Source organism: Nannobrachium achirus, assembly GCF_963921795.1.
Source record: "Nannobrachium achirus genome assembly, chromosome: 1".
Classification (NCBI taxonomy): domain Eukaryota; kingdom Metazoa; phylum Chordata; class Actinopteri; order Myctophiformes; family Myctophidae; genus Nannobrachium; species Nannobrachium achirus.
In genome coordinates this window covers 79,570,348-79,595,064 of record NC_137810.1, presented here as the reverse complement: position 1 = coordinate 79,595,064, position 24,717 = coordinate 79,570,348, and the positions used below count along the sequence as shown (strand labels likewise).

The window sequence follows — 24,717 nt, the reverse complement described above, 5'->3', positions numbered from 1 at the left end:
TATGACTTCCTATCTAGCCAAGCTTTATAAACCATGAAGAAATATATATAGTTTTAAAGACAAAAAAAAATTTAAAAAAATAACAAATAAGCGAATATTCGACTTCGGTGAACAACGTCTAATAGTGACTTTGATATTGGAATATTGGGTGAATGCCCTAGTGTGTGCAGGTGAATGCCCTAGTGTGTGCAGGTGAATGTCCTAGTGTGTGCAGGTGAATGTCCTAGTGTGTGCAGGTGAATGCCCTAGTGTGTGCAGGTGAATGCCCTAGTGTGTGCAGGTGAATGCCCTAGTGTGTGCAGGTGAATGCCCTAGTGTGTGCAGGTGAATGCCCTAGTGTGTGCAGGTGATGCCCTAGTGTGTGCAGGTGATGCCCTAGTGTGTGCAGGTGATGCCCTAGTGTGTGCAGGTGATGCCCTAGTGTGTGCAGGTGATGCCCTAGTGTGTGCAGGTGAATGCCCTAGTGTGTGCAGGTGAATGCCCTAGTGTGTGCAGGTGAATGCCCTAGTGTGTGCAGGTGAATGCCCTAGTGTGTGCAGGTGATGCCCTAGTGTGTGCAGGTGATGCCCTAGTGTGTGCAGGTGATGCCCTAGTGTGTGCAGGTGAATGCCCTAGTGTGTGCAGGTGAATGCCCTAGTGTGTGCAGGTGCCCTACCTGGGACTTGAAGGACGGAGTGAGAGTGTCCTCCTCTTCCTCCTCCTCATCCTCGTTCTCCTGCGCACCGTTCACATTAAGCTCCGCCCCCAACGACGTCAGCATCAAAACGTCTGCCGCAAAAAACAAAACAAAAATTAAGCCATTTAGGCCTTGAATTATTGAATGCTTCAGCTATTGGAAAATAGCAGATATACAAGCTCACCGCACTGCAAGCTTGTAGGTCTGCTATTTTTGAAAAATCATGAAGATTTGTGCAAATCTTTGAACATCTCATTTTTAAAGTGAACATTTGTAACTTAAATAGACGTTGTGAGCATGTATATCGGATATTTTCACTATAGAACCGTGTTATACAAAATGTAATGCCTCAACTCTTAGTGCTCGTCAGGGTTGGGGGTCCCCAGTTAAAATATGATTATTTTGGGGGTCACGGCCTGAAAAGGTTGAGAACCAATGCCCTAGGACCACGGTCCTAGTGGACTTTTTTGTCGACTGTGTTTTTTTTCACTGACGAAAACTAAATAAAAACTAAGCTGTGATGACTAAAACTAAGACTAAATATATTGACAATTTTGTCAGCAAAAACTAAACTAAAACGTTAGGGAGAAGAGAGTCATTTTATGTTTGGTTGCTCTCAGGTGTTGCGTACTGAAAATAGCAGATCTACAGATCTGCTATTTTCAGCACACAACCAAGTGTAAAATCAGTCATTACGATGCCATCAAGGCCTGCCAAAATACATTCCAGTTGACTAAATCAACTGTAGATTTAGTCGCCTAAAATATTATATTTAGTCGACTAAAATTAGACTAAAACGAATACTTTTCAGGTGACTAAATTATGACTAAAACTATAAACAAAATGTTATTCAAAAGACTATGACTAAAAACTAAATCAAAATTTGCTGTCAAAAACAACACTGCCTACAATTTCAAGTGCTTGTCAGGGTGGGGGTCCCCAGAGAAAATACGTTTATTTCACGGCCTGAAAAGGTTTGACAACCCCTGGACTAGTGTTATGTGAAAACAAAATCTAGATGTTGCCACGGAAGGTGTATGCACACAGAGACGAGCCCCCGTGGTGTACCTGTGAAGGTGGCAGGGATGAAGGTGATGAACACCTGCTGGGAGTTGATGTGTTTGATGTAACATCTCCACTGAGGTACGCACACACTGCCCCCTGCTGGCGAAACCTCTTCGTCCACCAGCTCGGTGTTACTGAAACTCTGTGGGTTTGCACGCACGCAAACACATGCACGCACGCACACACACACACAATATAATTGTGGAGGTTGTCTGTGATATGGTTGTGTCTTTAATTTACTTACACATTTCAAGGGAAGTTTTTTGTTTCTTTTTTTTTGTTGACAATATCTACTGCATGTGTTCTATACGTCTGTCATTCAATGTTATATACTTCAATGGTTTCCTGTGGAAATAAGCTTAGTCTTTTCTAGGATCTCCTTTTAGTTGACCATGTACCAGTGAACTGTACCGTCATGAAACTGTATCTTTTCCTATGCAAACGTCTAATAAAGTATTCAATCAATCAATCAAAAACATACCTTAAGTAGTCACATTGTTTTTTACTTCCATAAAATATATACAAGCTCACAGCGAACAAGCTTGTAGATCTGCTATTTTTGAAAAGTCATGGAAATTTGTGCAAATCTTTGAATATATGTATTTTTTTAAGCGAACATTTGTAACTCAAATGCTGCTTCTGGGGGGTCCCTGGAACTAAATATTTTGAGATGGGGGTCCGTGGCCAAATACATATAATGTTGGGGGTCCTTCACATGAAAAGGTTCGAGCACCACTGACATAGAAACATTGTTTTTACAACAAAAAAAAAACCTTAGAAGGATTTGAAATATTTAAAGACTTGCACAAATGTTCACATTTTTTCCAAAATAGCAGATCTACAAGCTTGCAGCGCGACACCCCTGCAGTGTGTTGATGTGTGGATTACCTGCAAGGTGCTGGAAGAACCCGTCACCTCCTTGCTGCTTCCAACGGTGTGGAAGGACATGACTGTGTCCAGTCTGTCTGTAGCCTTCAGTCCCTCTTCTGAAAACACCACACACACACACACACACACACACACACACACACACACACACACACACACACACACACACACACACACACACACACACACACACACACACACACACACACACACACACACACACACACACACACACACACACACACACACACACACACACAGGCATTAACGACTTGTGATTTTTGCAAGTCGACTCGACTCAGTAAAACGTTGAGTTGAAGTAGACTTTATCGTTTGATGACGTCATCACATCACACACGACCCCCCAATTATTTTGGATGATTAACTTAATGTTGCAACATTGTTTTCTCACTCAACTGTAAACAGACCAACATAAAGTTTAAGTGTATAGACCAGGGGTCCTCAAATACAAATCTTGAAGGTCCACAAATATTTTTTTGAAACAGGTCCGGGTCCGGGGAAAAAATAAAACAATTAATATATATATATATATGTATATATATATATATATATATATATATATATTTAAATATATTAAAATATATTTATATTCGCTTATTTTTATTATGTCGGTCAATCTTAAATAGTAGGCTAAGATACAAAAAAGTACCAACCAGGGGTTGACACCATGGCACTTGTCCGTCTGGAAAGTACAGGTCATGTTCTACTTGCCCTCAGGTCATGGCCACTTGCCCTCATTATTGTTCATCTTACATAATTAGGGATCCCTTTCTTATTTTTTTTACAATGGCTGATGTGTTTTTTTTTTTTTTTTGTAGTTTGTTGATGCAGTAATGGTCTTTTCCCGTTTATTTCTTTATTAAAAGGGTCCAGATGACTTCACTGTCATCTGGGCTGGGGACTCCTCCAAAAACATTTGGGGGCCTTACTTGATTGAAGAGAAACCACCCATTAAAGCAGGGAGAACAGAATGTTCAAAGTGGAGCAGAGATATTTTGCGCTAGTGATCTGGTTTATTTTAACAAACTGGGATAATCTTCAAATAATTTATGCTTGTGTCGCAACGTGAATATCGATATGAAAACAAGGTGTCGCGCGTCAGAGACAGGGGAGCACACACTGAACGCGGACGGCTGTGCAGTGTGCAGCGTCGCGTCGTTAAGTGCCGCACGGTAACCCCAACTGGATGCGGCGCGCTGCCACACAGCACATCCATTTCCCCCGGTGGGGCGAACCATGGGAGAACAACATCCATGCAGAAAGAGAGGCAGCCGTCACGGGCCGTCGGGCCGTGGCACGTCGCGACAAACTCTGGTCTCTGGAGATAAGATTACAATCCTGCAAACGTATTCACGTTGATGTTTTGCGTGAATGAAACCCCACTGATTTATAACTAGTTGCGTTGTTGGTGGATCGTTGTCATAGAGATGCCAGCCCATAATACTCTGTTGCCCGGCATCAGCCAATCAGCGCGTCTCTCTCTCTCTCTCTCTCTCTCTCTCTCTCTCTCTCTCTCTCTCTCTCTCTCTCTCTCTCTCTCTCTCTCTCTCTCACACTCAGCGCATGCAATGAAAGTGAATGAATACAACGAGAAGTGGAAACGAAAACGTGGAGATAATTTTCCACTTTTTTTTTTTTACTATAATTCGTCCTGGGTCCGGTCGGCGGTGCCTCGCGGTCCGGACATGGACCGCGGTCCGCCTATTGAGGACCCCTGGTATAGACTATAGAGGGTATCTGCACATTTCTAAAGTGACAATTTAAGGACTTTTTAATACCTCTAAAATGATAAATTAAACATTGGCCAAATTGTCAAATATATAGAGGCAGAAACTAACAGATCTACATGCTCACAAGGCCTCGCATCGCGAGGCATTGTGAGCATATAGATCTGCTATTTTCACAATAGAACCGTGTTAGACCAAATGTAACGCCTCAACTCTTAGTGCTCGTCAGGGTGGGGGTCCCCAGTTAAAAAATGATTATTCTGGGGGTCGCGGACTGAAAAGGTCGAGAACCACTGTATATTATATCAACTTTCGACTTTCTCTGGTGGGAGTCGACTTGTGTAATGAAGTCGACTGAGTCGACTTGATAAGGGGTAATAAGGATAATAAGGTATTAATTACTAAGGTATTAATTTGACCTTTGATGAGGGGTGATAAGGATAATAAGGCATTAATTAATAATAAGGTATTAATTGGACCTTTGATGAGCGGTAAGGTGAAAGGTGCAACGTGTCCGTCCCGGTCCCTCTCTAAGATGTGATGCATGAAGTTCACATGGTCAGCGTCAGCCAATGGGATTTCTCGGTCGGTGAGCTCTGTCTCCAGGCTGGCGTGGAACAGGCTCAGCAGTACTTCATTTGGCAGACAGGGGGCACTGTGCACCTGCTCCTCATTCTCCACTGAAAAGAAGAAAAAGGCTAAGTTTAACACCTTTGAACAACTCTAAAGGTCTTTACCAATAATTCGCTTTAAAAAAGAAAACGTATAAAGTCAATGCAAGCTTCCACACCAACGAGAATTTTGAAAAGGTGAAAAAGCGTTATTTATTCGCTCTTGTTTCCAATTTAGCGAACGTTCACAGGCAAACTGTTCTCTCTCTGTTTCAAAGCAAGCTCACTCTATGCTATTTAAAGAGAGAGAGAGAGAGAGAGAGAGAGAGAGAGAGAGAGAGAGAGAGAGAGAGAGAGAGAGAGAGAGAGAGAGAGAGGACATGGGCTGCTTACTAGTGTTGCCGTCAGTGGTAGAAAAGTACTTGAATTTCTTACTGGTAAGTTTATGTATGTATGTTTTATTATGGGCCAATTTATATCTGCAAAAAGACTAATGTTTTAAAATAAATAGTTGGGTATGAAATACAACATACATGGGCAACTGGTGGCCCGGGGGCCACATGCGGCCCCCACCTTCACTTAATGCGGTCCACAGGTTCATACCGGAATAGTGATATATTTTTGATTTCAGCTGTTACAATTCTAAATATGACCTGCTTTAATTCCGTTAGTCTATATTAGTAGCTTAATGACTAGTATAGTAGTATTATTATTATTATTTTTTATGTCCAATGTATTTGTATTTAAGTTCATAAAGTTAACATGAGTATATAATTAAATGTGTTTGAAATTAAATCCAAATGTTACATTTCAGGATTCCAATTAAGAAATAACAAAAAAATAATTCAGGATTCCAATTCAAAAGAAGCAAACATAACCGATCTACAAGCTCAAAACGCATTGCAGCGCGATGTGTTTTGAGCTTGTAGATCTGCTATTTTTGCTTCTAATGTATGTGATACTAGAATGACAAACTAGGATGTAGCAATATGCATTGTGGCCCTCTGGAGTGAAGGTGGATATATAACGATAAATTAAATCTCCACGATATGATTATTGCATGCATGCATGAGTGTGTGCCTGAGTGTGTGTGTGTGTGTGTGTGTGTGTGTGTGTGTGTGTGTGTGTGTGTGTGTGTGTGTGTGTGTGTGTGTGTGTGTGTGTGTGTGCGCACCTGTGCCGAGCGTGAGGAAGAAGAGCTCGATCTGCTGACACTTGGGCAGCAGCTGGATGAGGTCGAACTGGAAGGGAACGGTGTGGATGTTATCCTCACAGGCTGGGACCTCCGCTCCTACTGAAGCAGCACAGGCAGGGGGTCAGAGCAGTGCTTCTCAACCTTTTCAGGACGCAAACCCCCAAAATAATCATATTGTAAAGGGATATTTCACTTTCAAATTTTTTTGGGGTAATTTTATCGTCTAATCAGGCTTTTATGAACACCCTGGACAGTTTTTAATTTGCTTGATTCAATATTTAGATATTTGATGTAAATGTTACCAGGACCTCCAGGCCCAGGGCCTCTCCCCACACACACCCATTGTAACTTCAAACTCCATTTTAACCATGATAGATTCATTAAAAACATTTTTTTTCTGGTGACTCATACTACCCTCCTATTTCAATAATTATTTTTTGTATTTAATTTTTTCCATTTTCCCCAAATAATTATTAAAAATAAATGAAAAAAGTAATGGAAAAAACACGGCCTGCTCAAATATTAGGAGGGTATTATGAGTCACCAGAAAAAAATAATGGGTGTTTTTAATGAATCTATCATGGTGAAAATGGAGTTTGAAGTTACAATGGCTGTGTGTGGGGGGAGAGGCCCATAAGGTGTTTCCCTGTTGAAAGTGGAATATCCATTTAAGTAAAAGTTTCTGTGCAAATGTGGAAACACTCTGTTACAAGTAAAATAATTCAAATTTCACTTGAATGAAAGTACAAAAGTAAAAGTATACTTAAAGGAGGACTTCACCACTTTTCAACCCATCTTCATATAATTGGTTCTCATTAATGTTCATGATAAAATAGCACATTGAAATCTGTCTACCAGTGACTAGGGCATTCACGAATAGTGATGTTTAGTATTCGAATTATTCAACCTCAAAGTATTCTAATAGTCGAATATTCGACAGGACTGGCCAAACTGTCAAATAAGCAAGTAAGCAAGAAGTGAACATGAACATGAAAATAGAAGTGAACATGAAAATAGAAGTGAACATGAAAATAGCAGATCTACATGCTCACAACGCCTCGCAACGCGAGGCGTTGTGAGCATGTAGATCTGCTATTTTCACAATATTTATCTGTGGAACCGAGTCACATTAAATGTAACACCTACAATTCCAAGTGCTTGTCAGGGTGGGGGTCTCCAGTTCAAATATGTTTATTTTGGGGGTCACGGCCTAAAAAGGTTTGAGAAGCCCTGGTATAGAGCATTAACAAATTCCTCCACCAGGGGCATTGACAACTCATTCTTATGACTTCCTATCTAGCCAAGCTTTATAAACTATATATATTTTTATAGTCTTTGGGCTAGACGAAATATCGGTACCGCTGAGGTGGCAAAACCTTACCTATACTAAATTGTTTTTAGGGTCAATATAAGTAAACTAAAATATGATAGACTTTCCATAGGAGTAGCTTTTCATATTTTTGCCATTTTGTTATTTTACTCTATAGGCGGATTTTCATTCATGCATATCTTGGTATTGGCTCATGTTCAGGAAATAATTTGCAAGGTTTTATATTATATGTTTGGTATTATTTTTAAGGGGACACTTTGAGCTTTAATTCAAGCCCTTTTATGAATATGTATGATAAGTACAGTGGTCACTGGAGTTCTTCAAAACTTGAATAACTCAATTTTTCCCACAATTTCCGCCTAAACCATATATTTTCTTTTAGTTCTGTGGCATCAAGAAACATCAGAGACACAAAACACAACAACTAGAATACAGACATGACCCTAAGGACTCAGGAAATGTATAATTTACCCACAGTATTTCATTCTGAGGTGGTTTCAGCCTTAAAGTTGTACTATGTAACTTTTTTTATAAAACAAATCTTAAAATTCTCCTAACTATTAAATCACAAAAGTTTTAGAAGATCCGCGCCGTGAATTTCAGCCTGTAAAGCCTTCTCTATATGTAAACTGAGATCCTTGCCGTGGACCGGATCTCGCGCCAAAATTGCGTCATCACACTACCGGCCAATCACAGCGAGGGTTATACAACTGCCGGCCAATCACAGCGCATCTTGAAGTGGGGTCGCTATGGCAGCCATATTTGTTGTCGCCCGTTTGTACCATCCCTTCTCTAGGTAATTTCGCCTACCAGGCAGGGTGAAGGAGTCCGTATCTCTGGAATTACTGAACGCACAGGAACAAGGGACCCCTTAAAAGATAGATCTCAGCGAGGTGGAGGCAGACGCGGGGGTCTGAAGGTACGAAAAACGGACGAAAGACGCGGACGCGACCGCGGTTTGCTATAGGGCTAATGACCACTAGTTGGGCAACTTACACAGTATGGCTTTAACTTAAACAAGCACAATGAAAGAATACCACTAAACCTCCCTAAACATTGATACAAAAGGTTTTACAATTGATTCTGGTACCTTTAGGCATGCTTGAGAACATCCCAAAAATCCAGGAAGATATATTTATCATAAAGGCATCATTTTCAAGATGGCACCCAGGATGGCTGCTGGGAGCTTAAAATGGCTATATCTCAATTATTCCATTTATAGAATAAAAATAGAATACTATATATCTTATATATCTCAAGGACACTTCAACACCAACTCTGGGGAGTCCTGGTTTGAACTAGGAGCCTTCCGTTTCCCAAGCTACCGTTTTACCTCCTGAGTCTGCCACCCCATGATTAGATAGCAGGCCTAGAATTTCGTCATTTTAGAACACTTGGCCTTTGGTGTTGTCCATTTTTTGAGGGCACAAATGCCAGGTCAGGAAGGCCAACAAATAAAACAAGATTTTGGTCCATTGAAAGAACTAATTGAATTAGAGAGGAAAAAAATGTGAATATTCGACGTCGGTGAACAACGTTGAATAGTGACTTTGATATTCGAATATTCAAATATTTGGTGAATGCCCTACCAGTGACATCATCAATGGGGAATCCAAGCTAATAGAAACTGCAGGATTTCTATTCCTGAAAAGTTGCAATGATAAATATCTGCCTAACTGGCAGATGGGTTGTTGAACAGCCCACAGACACAGACCGAGTAGGAAAAAAATGCAGATCTATTAGCTCAAAATCTGTCACGTTGTGAGCTTGTAGATCTAATAGTATTTCTTTCTTTGATACGGTTTAGATTCAGACGTACCAGCAGTATTCTTCAGGCCGGTGGGCAGCGTGTAGATCTGCTCTTTGTTGTGACACAGCTGACTGAGGTACTCGAACGTCATCATGGTGGACATGCAGGCCACGTCCCTGGGGAAGATCTGCCAGACCATGCAGAGGAAATGTTGCAATTATTATAAAGGATAATAATCACTAAATCATAATCAATCATATAATTTCATTCATGCCCTGCCTCTTGTCCTTAAACTTTTCAGCGGATGCAACGTGTATTGCACAACTGGAAGTCAATGGTGACTATTCTGCCCAACCGGCACCAGCACTCGGTGCCGCGTTGTGAGCTTGTATTATCTGCTATTTTTCAATAGTTAAAGCAATCAATACTTCTAGGCCTAAATGGGTTGGTTAGAGGGTCCATGTGGTGACCAACAGTGGTGCTCACAGCTTTGGGGATGTCCTGGTAGGGCAGGCCCTGGTAGGTGGCGTGCTGCTCCGTGTGGCGGCTGCACACGGTGCCGCTTTGTGGCTCCACCCAGCACTCTGTCACCAGGCTCAGCTCCGTGTCCGCGTCCACCGGCTCCACCTCCGTGTCGTTGTCATCGTCCGTGGAGAAGCTGCGCACGGATCATGTGCACGCAAACACGCACACACACACACACGCGCGCGCACACACACATGCAGAGAATGTCAGAGAGGCAGGGGCTGACATTTCTAGAAGGGCCTTTTGGAGAAAATATTGAAAATAGCAGACCTCCAATTACTAACTTCCAGGCTGCAAGTTATGGTTGCTAAGCTAGCATTGGACAAAAGCTTTTCGGGAGGGGCATAGCTACTGGCTAATTATAAGTTTAGGTTGCACAGAGCCCTGCCCCCACGAGCACTAAGAGTTGAGGCATTACATTTTGTATAACACGGTTCTACATGCGATCTACAAGCTGTTGCGAGGCGGCGTTGTAAGCATGTAGATTGTCTATTTTCACAATGTCTGCCTCTAATAATTGACAATTTGGCCAATGTTTAATTTGTCATTTCAGAGGTATTAAAAAGTCCTTAAATTCTCCTTTTGCACAAAGTAGTGCACTGCAAGATAGAGGGCGCCAGATCCCTTTGAGTCACACCCTACCACTACTTCCTGTTCATCCACAGAGCATTGATTCTAGTTGTTTTCTCCATTAGATTAACCCATTTAGTGCTCCAGAAATGAACGGGTTAAAATGTCCAGCGTGCCTCTCGCAGGCTCCATCCGCGACCGTTCTCTTATTTTGAAGGCCATTAGTCCATTGCGTAAAGATTTCCGGTTTGACGTCATGACGTCATTCAACGGAAGCGATCGTCACCCCATGCCGTTGCTGTAACAGCCGATCGTTGCCTTTGTTATTACGTTATTGTAGCGAGAATCTAATGCCATCCTTGGCTTTAAAAGTGTTGTTTGGAGAAAATGGACATCAAAGATGAGATCCACCATCGGCCTCCATGTTAAGGGATTACTATTTTGTGCACGTAGATCCGTGATGATGATGAATCAGCGAGTCCAATCGTGCCAGGACTTTCCAACGGACCGCAGGGTAAGCGTGCCAGCGTTACTCTATATACAGTATTTTACGCGAGTATACTCGGGATCGGCACTCTAAATACTAGAGTATTTTTCACGAGTATACTCGGGATCAGCGTTAAATGAGTTAAAGTGCTTTCTCTTCACTTTTTTCAACTTGTATTACTTGTCAAAATACATTTTATTTGTCTGCCTCCATCTTTTTACCATCCCAAGTAATAAAAGTTGAAAAAAGTGAAAATAAATCTAATGGAGAAAACAATTAGAATCAATGTTCTGTGGATGAACAGGAAGTAGTGGTAGGGTGTGACTGGCGCCCTCTATCTTGCAATGCACTACTTTGTGCAAAAGGTGCCTAATACCCTCTATAGAACTTTATGTTGGTTTGTTTACCGTCGAGTGAGAAAACAATGTTGCACATTAAGTTCAACCCCTTAAAATCTTAAGTTCAACCCCCGGGGGGTCCCGACCCACAGGTTATAGAATGAGGGTTGCTGACCTGTCTTTGGTGGAGGAGGAGTGCGGTGGGAACAGGATGTACTGAACGATGCAGGTGTGACTCTCTCTGTCCTCCTCTGCTGACATCCCCTAAAATGAAAAGAACACAAATCTCCTAATGTGTCATAGTACTGTAAATGAGTGTCATACATAATCGGAGGAAAACATGTGAGCTTGTAGATTGGTTATTTCCACTATCCATGTAATTCTTTTAAGTATGAAGTTGTCAAATATGTCAGTCATTGCTTTGTACATTTAGGTTAAGTGTCATATCTGTCATGTGCAACTTCAAAGCCTAAAAGCCAAACAGAAATGTAATTGTCAACGACGAAAACACAATTAACTTCTTCTGTGCCGTATGTAAAGTGGGACCTCTTATATTGCCGGTTCGCCATCAAAGGGTTAAAAAAATAGTGTGCACGCTGGTGTACGAATTTGTGCACAGATGATGCACTATGCATGTACAAGCTTTTCACAGCTTTCAAACTAAAAATTCCACTTGGAAATCCGTTCAGGCATTCAGGAGCTTATGTTTTCTTCAAATGTAAACAAACATGGCTGCCATGTTTGAAAGATGGGGTTGGTATGGGGGTTAAACATGCAATTTCGCGATCGCGATCATGCCTAGTACATATTTGGAGGTCCAACATTTTTTTTTTAAAAAGAAAATGTTTTGAATATTTTTATTTATTTATTTATTTATTTATTTTTTATTTTAAAAAGTCGATAAAAGTCGTTTGGCAGGGAAGGCCATAGTTAAAAAGTCGATTTTATTATAGAAGTAGATTTTTTGGCAGGGTATGAGTTAAAGCTGTACTGTGGAAGCTGCTCAACTAGTGGTCAGTAGCGGTATTGCTTTTTTCGGCCGGAGTCACCGCGGACCACCGGAACGGGGGTCGCCGCGAGCACCTCTGCCTCGCCGATACGCATCCGTAGAGCCATCTCCCGTCATTTTTAGACCAGGATTGAGGGAGTAGCAGGCAAGATTCCTTCACCAATATAAACACAGTTGCTGAGGGAATCTACTTCCTTTAGAGACAGCAAGACTCGCTGTGATTGGCCGGTGGTGTATGATCTGCGCTGTGATTGGCCGGTAGTGTATCATGTGGGAGATGACATCATTTTGCCGGGAAATTCTACCCCCCTCACAACTCATAGAAAACATATAAAGAGAAGGCTTCAGAAGCTGAAAATAACAGAGTGGGAGTTCTAAAACTTTAGCGATTTAACAGTTAGGACAATTTTAAGATTTGTTTTATAAAAAAAGTTACATGGTATAACTTTAAATTGTTAATCACAATTATTACCCGGCTTGTTTGAATGCTTGATTCTGATTGGTCAATTGCTGAAATCAGAGGTCTGATATTCCCCGATAACAGACTACTCCACTCTATAACAGACCGCTGCCTAATCAACGGCTCAAAGCACCTGCTGCAGTCAAGCTGCACTGCGTGAATCTTGTGCTGTATCCAACATGTCAGCCATGTAAACAAACACACAGCGACATTTACAACTAAAAGTTGCTCTCAAGAAAGTTTTTAAAAATATTTTAAGCGAGAAATAGAAGACGTAGTTTCAGAAAATGGATTCTATCTGATCAGCACTTCCTTGTTTTCCAAGGCGACCGTGTCGCGCTGTTGGGACGCCCAGCGCAACACTTGTGGAATACTTTCAGCCGTCTGTAAACAAGGAAATACTTTGTTTTGTTTTTAGTTTTGAGTCAAATTATTAATTTTATTTAGTAGGCGGGTAATAAGCGGGATAATGAATGGTTCCTTGGGGATTCACGGTACATAACAGCCCTTCAGCCTGATATCAGGCCGTCGGTCTGTTATGTACCATGAATCCCCGCGGAGCCATTCATTATCACTTACTTATTTGAGTGATGATTAATCGTCGTGTAAAATGTCATAACAGTGACAAAGCCCTATTGCCACGGGCACATTTTGTCCATGTATGGACATATTGATTATCGGACGGACGTGTCATTATGTCACATAGCCTGGTGGTTAGGGTCCAGTGCGGTGGACGTTCATACCTTAATGGGCAGTTCCATCACCATGTTCACAATGCCCTCCCCACTGGCCGCGAAGTGAAAGCCTTCCGACAGACGGATCCTGAACACAAACACAAACACACACCATGGACTCCATTTTCAGAAAATCAGGTTAATAAAATAGGATTTGCCTATTAGCAGTCAAAGTTTAAAAAAAGATAATATTGTTACAATTGTTTTGAGCCACCATAATTGTGACATGTAATTTTCATATTGTCCCATCCCTATTATTATACATCTAATTATTAATTTACTGAATGTCTGTCCGTCTGACCGTCTGTATGCTGACTGACATCACTGATACTAAACGGTGTCACCACCATGGTAACAGCCGCATGCTGAAACAATGCCCAAATTTGGAGATGACCCCTATCACTGACCATGTATGGGCATAAAGATCTGCCCTGGCCTGGATACAGAACACCATATATGGGCATAAAAGATCTGCCCAACGTTCTCTCCAACATTACTTCTGAAGGCTTCATCAGAGTCCAAGGTGAAGAGCTATCACCTCAACTTTTAGGTGATAAGCTATCACCTAAAAATGTGATGGCCATCATAGTCACACGGTGAAGTCCTATCACCACGCCTCTGTGCCTCTAAAACCAGGGGGCACACCGATTGGTCGATCTAGACCAATCAGTGAACGGGGTGATGGGGAGATGCCTGAAAGTAAAAACAGAGGAGAGATGTCTACATCCGTGGTGATGGCTCTTCACCGCGGCTAATGACGTATTCTAAAACGGCTAGTTCCATTCCCTGGTTGCCGTGGTATATGAGACTATAATCCACACCTTGAATCAGTTTATATCAAAGCCAGGTGCGTTATTTCTTTCCACTGTGCCGTGAGGCTGAACTAGAGAAGTGAGCGTTTGATTTTCTCTCAAATCCTGACGTGCGGGTGCTTCTAAGCACCGCCCGCATGCATAGGACAGTGACTGAATGGCTCCGGGCGGGGCTTGTAAAGGCGAAAAGCGCCTCTATTCTCCAGACACCACTCGGCTGTTAATTTAGGTTGCTATGCTAGCGGTTTTGTTGTGATGTTCACCCACATAGCAGCTAAATCTGGATGAAAATAAACATGTGTATGGATCGAATATGGTTCTTAACATGAGGCTGAGAGGCGTTGGGAAACACGAGGCGTCAGCCGAGTGTTTCTAGCCGGTGTATACTACCCCAGTAACCACTCGCCTCTTGTGGCTTATTGCTTTAATGTTGTAGTTTTCTGACTTAAAAAGACTACACAACGGTGATAAACAATCACCGCGGACTACACTAAGATAAGGCCTTGAGACTCCTACAATCAATCCCTCATATACCGTGCACACCCCCAAGGCACAGGACTGGTACCAATAACAAAGCGAGTAGAAGCAGAGAACTCACTCGGCCAGCATGGACAGGATGTGCGCGACGGCGTGCAGCGGCAGGGCAGGTCCCGCGTCGCTCTGCAGCGCCCACACCCAGCGGCGGTGCAGGAAGTAGCGCGACAGCGACGCCAGCGTGGAGGAGGCCGTGCGGTTGGCCGCCACGCTGAGGGGCGGCGGGGCCGCCATGGCCGCCATGTTGGCCATGGGGTGGGAGAAGTTCTCCATGTTGAGGATGAAGGGGGTCCTGTAGTCCGACGGCAGCTTCTCATACCTGGGGGGCAGTGTTGATTATGGACAGCAGGGTTTTGATTTAGTTCCAGTCTGAATACATTTCGCTTAGTTTTAGACATATTTTGGCTATTCTCCATAGGCTCAGGTTCATTGCTGATGCAAAGAAACTGCGTTACTTTGGAATCTACTTCCAAAACGCCAAGAAGGCCGAGAGCCGTTCTTTTACACCGCGACACTAGGCCATGACGGTCATCCGCGGTTAGGATCTTAGTTTTGCGACTGAATGTAAACAAGCTGACGTCCATGTTAAAATCGATTACACAACATGCACACACACACATGGTTTCCGGGGCTCTTCAAAATAAAGCGTAAGTGAATGGTGGCACTCTATAGCCAAATATTTACCAAAATAACGTCATCCATTGTGTTAAACGTTATGTTGGTTTGTTTAATTTTGAGTGAGAAAACAATGTTGCACATTAAAGCCGGTTTTCCATATGCATGCCCCACTCCACTCCACCCCACACCACAGACTTGTGTCGGGTTTTCCACTACAAGGAACTGGGTATAGTGGTGTGAAAGTGGTACAAAACGGGGTACTAAAACGGCTCCACTCTTGAGTGGGTCCGGGCTGGGCCAAGTGAGGCCAAATCAGTGTACACACGCTGCTGATACTGATTGGTCAGTCTCACGGCTGAGCTGTGTCTTTCAACACAACAACTTGAGACAGATTTTAGTTTGCAGTCACGGCTGCAAATCAAATATAAAAGCAAAGCCTGTTTGTTTTATATATCTGTTTATAAAGAGGTCGATTAGGCAGAATTGTGCTCCCCAGCCCTGCAGTTGAGATACCACGAAGCACCAAGAACATATTAACCAACACAAACAGTGGACATAGGCTATATCTATCGTCGCGAGTCGCAATAATCAACGGCCAATGCGTCGGCCATCCGTTATTTTATTTTTTTTCAGTGAGATGTCTCCTGTTTGTATTTGTAACTGCATCTGTTGAAAAGGATCTACAGTACATGTACTGTAGCTGCGCTAGAATGTATGCTAGCGCAACTAGCCTCTACATTGTAGCTTACTTCTTTGTGTAGTTGGGCCAATAAAGTTATTATTTGACCATGAACATCCCGACGTTAGTCGTCGCTATAGTTGTAAAGACTCGATGAAGACCTGTGTGAGTGTGTGGCATCTAAAACATTGTCCACCACATCTCTAAAAATAATTAGCGCAAGTTAGCGTCTCTGTTGTGTTTGTTTACAGAGATAGATCCATATTATGTTGAAGAAAGGGGCGTTGTTTTCTTTCGGGAGTGGAGTGGAGGAGGGTAGTGGGGGGGTTGCCTGACTGCTAGCGTCCGACTCACACCACACTACGTGAGGAAGAGAGTCTGAAATTGAGGGCAGACATTCTATTTCGGCAGGGGGGGGGGGGGGGCTGAAGCCTATTGACGTCACACACACACACACACATACACACACACACACACGCAACGGCGACGTGGCGTGACATTGCAAAAATACGTTATTTCTCATAACATATTATATGTCTGCATGTTTACGTTAGTGAAAAATGGTATTAAAACGTGATGAAACGGCACTATTGCATCGTTTATTAAAATAATACGAGTCGAGTCTGACTCTGCCATGACAGTTTTCACGGACCAATCAGAGTCCACTAGACTCTCACGTGGGCAGAGGACACCAATCAGAGTCCACGAGCGAGTCTCACGTGAGCTCAAGAGCTCTGTTTGGAGGGGGCTGGGACCGGAGCAGCCTACCACGTGCCCCAAGCATACAACCCTGATTGGCCCATTCAAAGCGCCCGCTCTTCAGGCGCGCAGGAAATAAAATAAAATATATGCAGCTTCAGTCCACACTACACACCACCCACCAGCAGGGGGTGGTGATGTGCGGACTGAAGTGTCAGGCTAGTGGGGGGGATATTGTACTGTAGTGGAAAACCTACATATGAAAATGCAGTGCAGTGCGGTGCGGTGTCATGTCATGTCGTGAAGTGTAGTGTCGGGCTATAAACTGGTATGGAAAACCGGCTTACGTAAAACATCTGGGGACCCCCAAATTATTTGGGGCCCCCCCTGGGGGTCCCGACCCACAGGCTGAGAAGCACTGTGCTAAGGGAACAAAGCTTGACCTTATGAGCAGCTTCTCCAGAGGCTTGTTGAGGACCACCACGCAGGGCCTGTCAGACAGGGTGGGCTTGGGGACGGGCAGCGAGGAGGACGAGGACGAGGAGGAGGACGGGGACTTGGAGGGAGGGGAGGGGGGCCGCGGCCCCCCACCCAGCAGCTTCCTCTTGGTCTTGGGCGTGGCCTCCTTGCTCTGGACGCGGTGCGGGAAGCGCAGACGCAGGATCTGCTCGCGCAGCTCGTCCACGATCTGTTTAGGGATTGATTGATTGATTGATTATTTTATCAGACAAAAATGGAGAACAGTACAAGTATAGTCAATACAATAGAAATGTATTACAGTACAAGTTAGGGCATTCACCAAATATTCGAATATTCGAATATCAAAGTCACTATTCAACGTTGTTCACCGAAGTCGAATATTTGCTTATTTTTTTTTTTTTTTATTGTTTTCTTTTTAAAAAACATATAGTTTATAAAGCTTGGCTAGATAGGAAGTTAGAATGAGTATGAGTTGTCAATGCCCCTGGTGGAGGAATTTGTTAATGCTCTATACCAGGGCTTCTCAAATCTTTTTAGGCCATGACCCCCAAAATAAACACATTTGAACTGGGGACCCCCACCCTGACAAGCACTTGGAATTGTAGGTATTACATTTAATGTGACTCGGTTCCACAGATAAATATTGTGAAAATAGCAAATCTACATGCTCACAACGCCTCGCAATAGATCGGCTATTTTCACAATGTTCGCCTCTTGCTTACTTAAAGGACAACTCCGCCCTAAATCACTTCTTGGCAAATTTTCCTAGTTATATTGATCCCAAAAGACTGTCCATGGGGTCTATTAGACAGAAATGCCCCTGTTGTCCAGTTTCCTCAGCAGAACCCAGCAGCTCTCATAGCATAGAGTGGAGCCTATAAGCCTATCGCTATTACACGATTTGTTGTGGTCAAAAGTGATTTTGTTTGTCTTAAACGTGGTACTAGTTGTCATTACAAACACATCCATGCCAACATTGTCTCACAAAAGCCATCACACTCTGCTAAACAGATGTTATGCTTTTACGTGTTTTATCAAGTCCCGGAAAAGATGCCCTGTGATTGGCTAGAACAGTCACTTTGATTGGCAGTTGTGCCGAATGCTCACCCTAAAACATGATTTATGAGATTTTGGTGGATTGTGTGACACAACCAAGGCATGGATGTGTTTGTAATGACAACTAGTAACACATTCATAAAAAAAGAATTCACTTTTGACTGAAACAAATGTGTAAAAGCGATAGGCTTATAGGCTACACTGTGCTATGACAGCTGCTGGGGAAACTGGACAATAATAGTATATAGTATGATACAGTAGGTCACATGGTCTCTCTGAAAACGGTCTGAACTAGTCTGAAACTCATGTCACAGTGTAATCTGCCCCTCGCCCCCCAACAACAGCTGATCAGTACAGTAAGTAGTCTAAGTACAGTCAATTAATTTGATCGGCTTATAATTGTGCATTCTCACAATGACATCATAAACATATTAACTAATATTTTAAGATGACTTTTTAAAGTGACAGTACCACTTTAGATGACAGTCCTACTTTAAGTGAAAGTATCACAATGCAGAAATAGTCTGGTGTGCAAAATGTACTTGAGTAAAGGACAACTCCACACTAAATAACATCTCATTTTCCTACTTCATTTCATTTCAACCTTTATTTAAATTCTCGGAAAACACACTAAGGGCTGGGACCCTCTTTTTCAGCGGCGCCGAGATTACAACAACAACACAAACAAAACAACAATATGCAAAGATACAAACAGAATACATAAGTGAATAAAATAACATGATCAAGAGAAAATTCCAGCTTCCATATTTATCCCAAATTACTGTCCATGGGGTCTATTAGGCAGAAATGCCCCTGTTGACCAGTTTCCCCAGCAGAACCCAGCAGCTATCATAGCATAGAGTGGAGCCTATAAGCCTATCACTTTTACACTATTTGTCGTGTTCAAAAGTGATTTTCTTTTTCATGAATGTGTTACTAGTTGTCATTACTAACACATCCATGCCTTGGTTGTCCCACACAAGCCACCACAATCTCATAAATAATGTTTTGGGGTGAGCATTCGGCACAACTGCTAATCAAAGTGACTGTACTGGCCAATCACAGTGTATCTTTTCCAAGACTTGGCAAAACACCTAACAGCATAACATCTGTTTAGCACAACAGTTTGTCACATATACAAATCTTGTATACAATTCAAGAATACAACACCTATCCACCTGTTTCCGCAAGACTTTACTGTAGCATTATCTGCGGGACACTTCCGGTTAACAGCAGACATACAAGCTCACGTCATGTCGCAGATGCAACCGTTGTGAGCTTGTAGATCACACTCGGCTGCGACGCCGGGAATGCCGCTCGCCTTCTGCGCAATGCACGATGGGACGTTGGAAAGTTGTGTATATAAAAAGAATCAACCTCACGTCATGTCAATCAGGTTTGTAAACTGCCGCCCGTTTCGTATTTATTTTCCCACCAGGGTTTTAGTTCTGTTTTTGTTTTTTTCATTCTTTTCTCATATCTGCTATAGGCCGATGTATCTTTAAATTTTAAACACTGCAACAACCAATCATTGTAATTACTCCATGTATACTAGGATAGGCATTCATAAGCTTTCAGCTTCAGCCTATTCCTTTTGATCACCTGTAACAATACTAAGTGGGTGTATGACCTGATAAATGTGTGTGAGTGATCAAATAAACTAAACTAAACTAAAAACTAAAGGGTTGATTTTTCTCCGATTTTTGCAACTGTCACTGGGTCGGTCGGTCGGTCGCCAAACGTTTTTGCGGATTTCGGATTTCAAAAACGCAACGGAAAAAATACGCAGCAATGTGCAACCAGCTTAAAGTCTTAACTGTAATAGCCTTGGTGTGCAGTTGGATACAAACTGCATTCCTTCATGGGCGTTACCTTGTTCCTGACGTGGGCCAGGGTTCCGATGGGGAAGCCCAGCCGCAGCACCATGCAGGGGGCTTTGGAGATGAGACGCACCAGGTAGAAGCTGGTGGGAGGCTGCTCCGACGCACTGGGGGGACAAACAGCCATTATGACAGTGGTTCTCAACCTTTTCAGACCCCCAAAATAATCATATTTTAATTGGGGACCACTAGCAGTTGAGGCCTTACATTTTGTATAACACGGTTTTATTGTGGAAATTGAGCATGTAGATCTGTTACTTTCTCCCTCAAAATATTTGAATTTGGCCAATGTTTCATTTGTCATTTTAGAGGTATTAAAAAGTCCTTAAATTGTCACTTTAAAAATGTGCAGATACCCTCTATACATTAAACGTCATGTTGGTTTGTTTACTGTTGATTGAGAGAACAACGTTTCACTTTAGGTTAATCATCTGGGCATCCCCCAAAATAATTTGGGGACCCCCCCTGGGGGTCCAGACCCACAGGTAGAGAACCACGGCATAATGAAACATCTCGTCAAGAGTCCTGTGTCCAACACTGATCCTTTTTTAAACGATTTGACCAATTAAAACTAAGCTATGATGACTAACACTGAGACTAAATTGATTCACAATTTCTTCAAAATGTTTGGGGGAGGGACTAGTGGAAAAGAGATCCAGGAGAACTAAAAGTCATTTTATGTTTGGTTGCGTTCGGGTGTTGCGCTCTGAATATAGATCTACAAGCTCACAATGTGCCGCAAGCTTGTATTTTCAGCATGCAACAAAGTGTAAAATCTGCCATTACGACGCCATCAATGCCTGCCAAATACATCTCTGTTGACAAAATCTATTTAGATTTTAAAATCAATTTAGTCTACAAAAATGTTATATTTAGTAGACTAAAACTAGACCAAAACTTTTCAGATGACTACAATACGACTAAATAACTAAATTGCATTTCATTCAAAAAAGTTAAAATGACAACACGTGCTGTGAAAATGAACACAGACCTGTATATGAGCTTCTATTCACAAATAGCAGATATACAAGCTCATAGCAGTTTGTAGATCTGCTGTTTGCCTCTTTTTTCAAATCTTTGAGAAAATAAATGAATTAGGATTCAAACGACCATGAGTTAAACCCATTTAAACCGGGTACGCATTATTACGCATTACTTTATGCTTTTATTAACAATAGCAGACAAGCTCACAGCAAGCTTGTAGATCTGCTTTTTTTTTTTTTTAAACCTATGTTTCTATGTCAGCAGTGGTGCTCAAACTTTGTCATGTGATGGACTCCCAAAATGATATGTATTTGGCCACGGACCCCCTTCATTAAATATTTAGTCCCAGGGACCCCCCAGAAGCTAAATGTTAGATACAAATGTTCACTTAAATACACATATTCAAAGATTTGCATGCATTTTCACGACTTTTCAAAAATAGAAGATCTACAAGCTCGCAGCGCGGCACTCGGTGCCGCGCTGTGAACTTGTTTATCTGCTATTTTTCAATAGTTAAATCATTCAATAATCCCAGGCCTAAATGAGTTAAAACTCCCATGGGGATGACCAGTGAACCTGTATATGAGCTTGACGTAGGAGTATCCCTCCACCAGCACAAAGCTGCTCCAGTCCTTCAGCAGCGAGGTGAGGGCTGAGTGGGAGATGCGACACTGGATGGTGCCGAAGCGCCCGTTGCTCCCAGCCGTGTGCAGGTGCTTGGGGACAGGCCTGGACACGCACAGGCGCGCACGACACACACATAGGACAAAACAGAAAGACAATTAAATTGTTAATCGCACTCTTTGTCAAGTCCCGCCCCCTGTCGTTCTGTTACTGGGTGGGACAAAAAAAAGTCTTCCCTCCATCCACGCCCATTGTAAACAACGAGATTGTTCATAGCCTCATATTGCTATTTAAAGCACAAAAAGAAAAAGATCTACGTGATATTAATAAAAAAGGAACAAAAAAAGTACAGTAGTTACATTGCAAAACGGGGGTTTCCCCCGAATATACATGTCTTCTTCTTAGTTTAACCAAAGAGAGAGAGCAGCGCCTCTAGGCTGACTCACATCATTACATCGATATCGTTCATGTGAACTCGTTTGTTGAAGCTTACTCATTATAATGATCAAAATCGCTATGACCGTACCACACCGCACCACGACAATAAAGTGTCCATTTTTAGTGCCTCTTCCCCAGCTGGAAACCAGCCTTCACAATGCGAAAGTCTCAGTAGGAGATGTCTTTGTAAGGCATAGCGACTTTTATCATTTCAACAAATATTCACTGTGTATTCACTCTACTGTGTTCCGAAATGTTCCTATTTATCATGACAAAGCAAAAAAAAAATATATACAAAATAAAAATAAATATTGATTCAAGGCAATTTAAATTTTGCATTGATGTGAATGAAAGAAGGGGACTTTGTCCCACTGCATAACTCCGCCCCCTGTAGCAAAAGAGAAGGATTTGTCCAGTCAGGGACCAATCAGAAGGCTGACAAAGGGTGAATTATTTGAGCGGCAATTAATCATCATGTAAAATGTCATAACGGTGGCAGCCCTAGTATCAGGTGGCCCCTCACATGTCGTGCTCCAGGATGATGGCGATGCGGTGCATGTGCAGCCACCGCTGCCAGAAGTTGGCGTCCATGGAGAGGATGGGCTTCCAGTAGGACGCAAACAGAGACTGGGACGAGTCCTTGCACCCGCTGTGTTGCAGGGACAGGACCTGCACACAAACACATAACGATTATTTTCATAATCGATTCACCGGTCGATTAGCTAAACGATTAATCAGATTATGGCACTTATTTAGCTATTACCTTATTAATTAGATTTTAGGTTCTCTTAGATATGTTCTAACTAACAAAAAGACATTAAAGATGAATAATCCATTAAAAAATACATAATTTATTTCATTTTTCTGACTGCATACATTTGATTGAAGAATGGCTACACATTTGTCAGGCAAAAGGGTAACAGTATTCTTTTCAAAAAGGTAATATAAAAATAAATATTCAAGTCATATTTGTTGTTCTTGACCCTATATTCCTGTACCGTATTGATACAAATTTGAGAGATTAGTTGCCGATTTGATTACGATTATTTGATAATGATTAACTCATACCTCGCGATCCCCGTAGAGACCGTAGATTTCCCGCTGTACCGCGCTGCCATGCCCGTAGAGCCCGTAAAGTTTAATTAGCTTTAATCATTATGAAAGGATTAAAAGTATTAGCGCAGATTTTCGCTGATTCTGGCTCTTTAGGCCCGCCCCCCTAACTGTATCCGGTCATTTCCGGTCTGGACCGGATCCAGCTTTCCGTATCCAGTCTGAGCCTGGGCCATAGTCCCGCCTCCATTGGTTTACTGTGTAACAGAAGTGGAAGCTACTCTGCGATGGAACGCTCGTTTTTCAATCGGATTTTTGCGTTTGGAAACTTTGATCCAGTCTCTACACGCCTGGATTATGATCCCCGCACATATCGTGCGTTTTGTGCGCGAACGTGTCCACGTGTTACCATAGCGCACAGTTGGCTTTTTTCAATGCTTTTTCATGTAAACACTGGCTGATAAGCAGAGATACAGCGTGGCAACGGATATGTCTTTTTCAATGGGGTTTTTTGTATTCGAAAGCTTGTCACCGAGTCTACACGTCTACTAGATGAGTCGCGCACAGATTGTGCACGATGCGTGCGCGTGCCCACGCTAAAAGGTAAGGACAATTTGGCAGCTGCTTACTACAGCTATGTTTAAAATGGCAGAGAAAAAGTTAAATTGGGCCTTTTGAAAGATTCCTTTTGAGGCTTTCAGCTTTAAGGAGGAAACCAAAAATACACAGGACATGTTTGCATATTATAACCACACCTGAGGGTCTATAAGAGTAGTAATAACTCCATAGACACGCATACAAAACAGAAAAAGTACAAAACTATGTGGCACCACCTCTTTACGCGCCTCGGCTTTGCCTCCGTGTTTAATCATCCTGACTGAAGTTATCTCTCAACAATGACCAGCATGGTGCCAATTATCTCTTACTGAACTGTGTTCAAAATCAAAGCACACTAAAAATGTAGGCCTGGAATTATTGAATGCTTTAACTATTGAAAAATAGCATTTATACAAGCTTTTTTGCAAATCTATATGATATATGTATTTTTTAGAGCGAGCATTTGTAACTCAAATTTTGCTCCTGGGGGTCCCTGGAACTAAATATTTTGAGATGGTTCGTGGCCAAATACATATCATTTTGGGGGTCTTTCACATGAAAAAAATCTGAGAATCACTGACAAAGTAGTCTCTCAAGAACAGACTAACTGAGCTCCAGTTAAGTGAAAAGGATCTTTTCTTTGACGATGGCTAGCCAGATTGCTGATATAGAAACATAGGGTTTTCAAAAAGTCTTAGAAGGATTCAAAAGACACTTGGCCAGTGGAAAATGGCCAACTCCACACCACTACACACCACACCGCCCACTTGTGTCAGGTTTTCCACTACAAGGACCTGGGTAGAGTGGTGTGAAAGTGGTACTAAACAGGGTACTAAAAAGTATCCACTCTAGAGTAGGTCTGAGCTAGGCCAAACAG

The 24,717-nt window shown here is 42.3% G+C and overlaps 1 protein-coding gene across 1 annotated transcript in view; it reads right to left on the bottom strand.

Moving 5' to 3' along the window:
- szt2 (SZT2 subunit of KICSTOR complex) overlaps nt 1-24,717 on the bottom strand; it is a 181,862-nt gene that overhangs the window by 130,299 nt on the left and 26,846 nt on the right. The window contains 14 exon segments of the mRNA XM_080734234.1: nt 656-768; nt 1,745-1,883; nt 2,630-2,727; nt 4,857-5,057; nt 6,163-6,282; nt 9,333-9,450; nt 9,750-9,921; nt 11,359-11,447; nt 13,396-13,474; nt 14,797-15,051; nt 17,172-17,416; nt 20,137-20,251; nt 21,705-21,857; nt 22,714-22,859. Coding sequence (XP_080590360.1) covers nt 656-768; nt 1,745-1,883; nt 2,630-2,727; nt 4,857-5,057; nt 6,163-6,282; nt 9,333-9,450; nt 9,750-9,921; nt 11,359-11,447; nt 13,396-13,474; nt 14,797-15,051; nt 17,172-17,416; nt 20,137-20,251; nt 21,705-21,857; nt 22,714-22,859 — 2,043 coding nt within the window.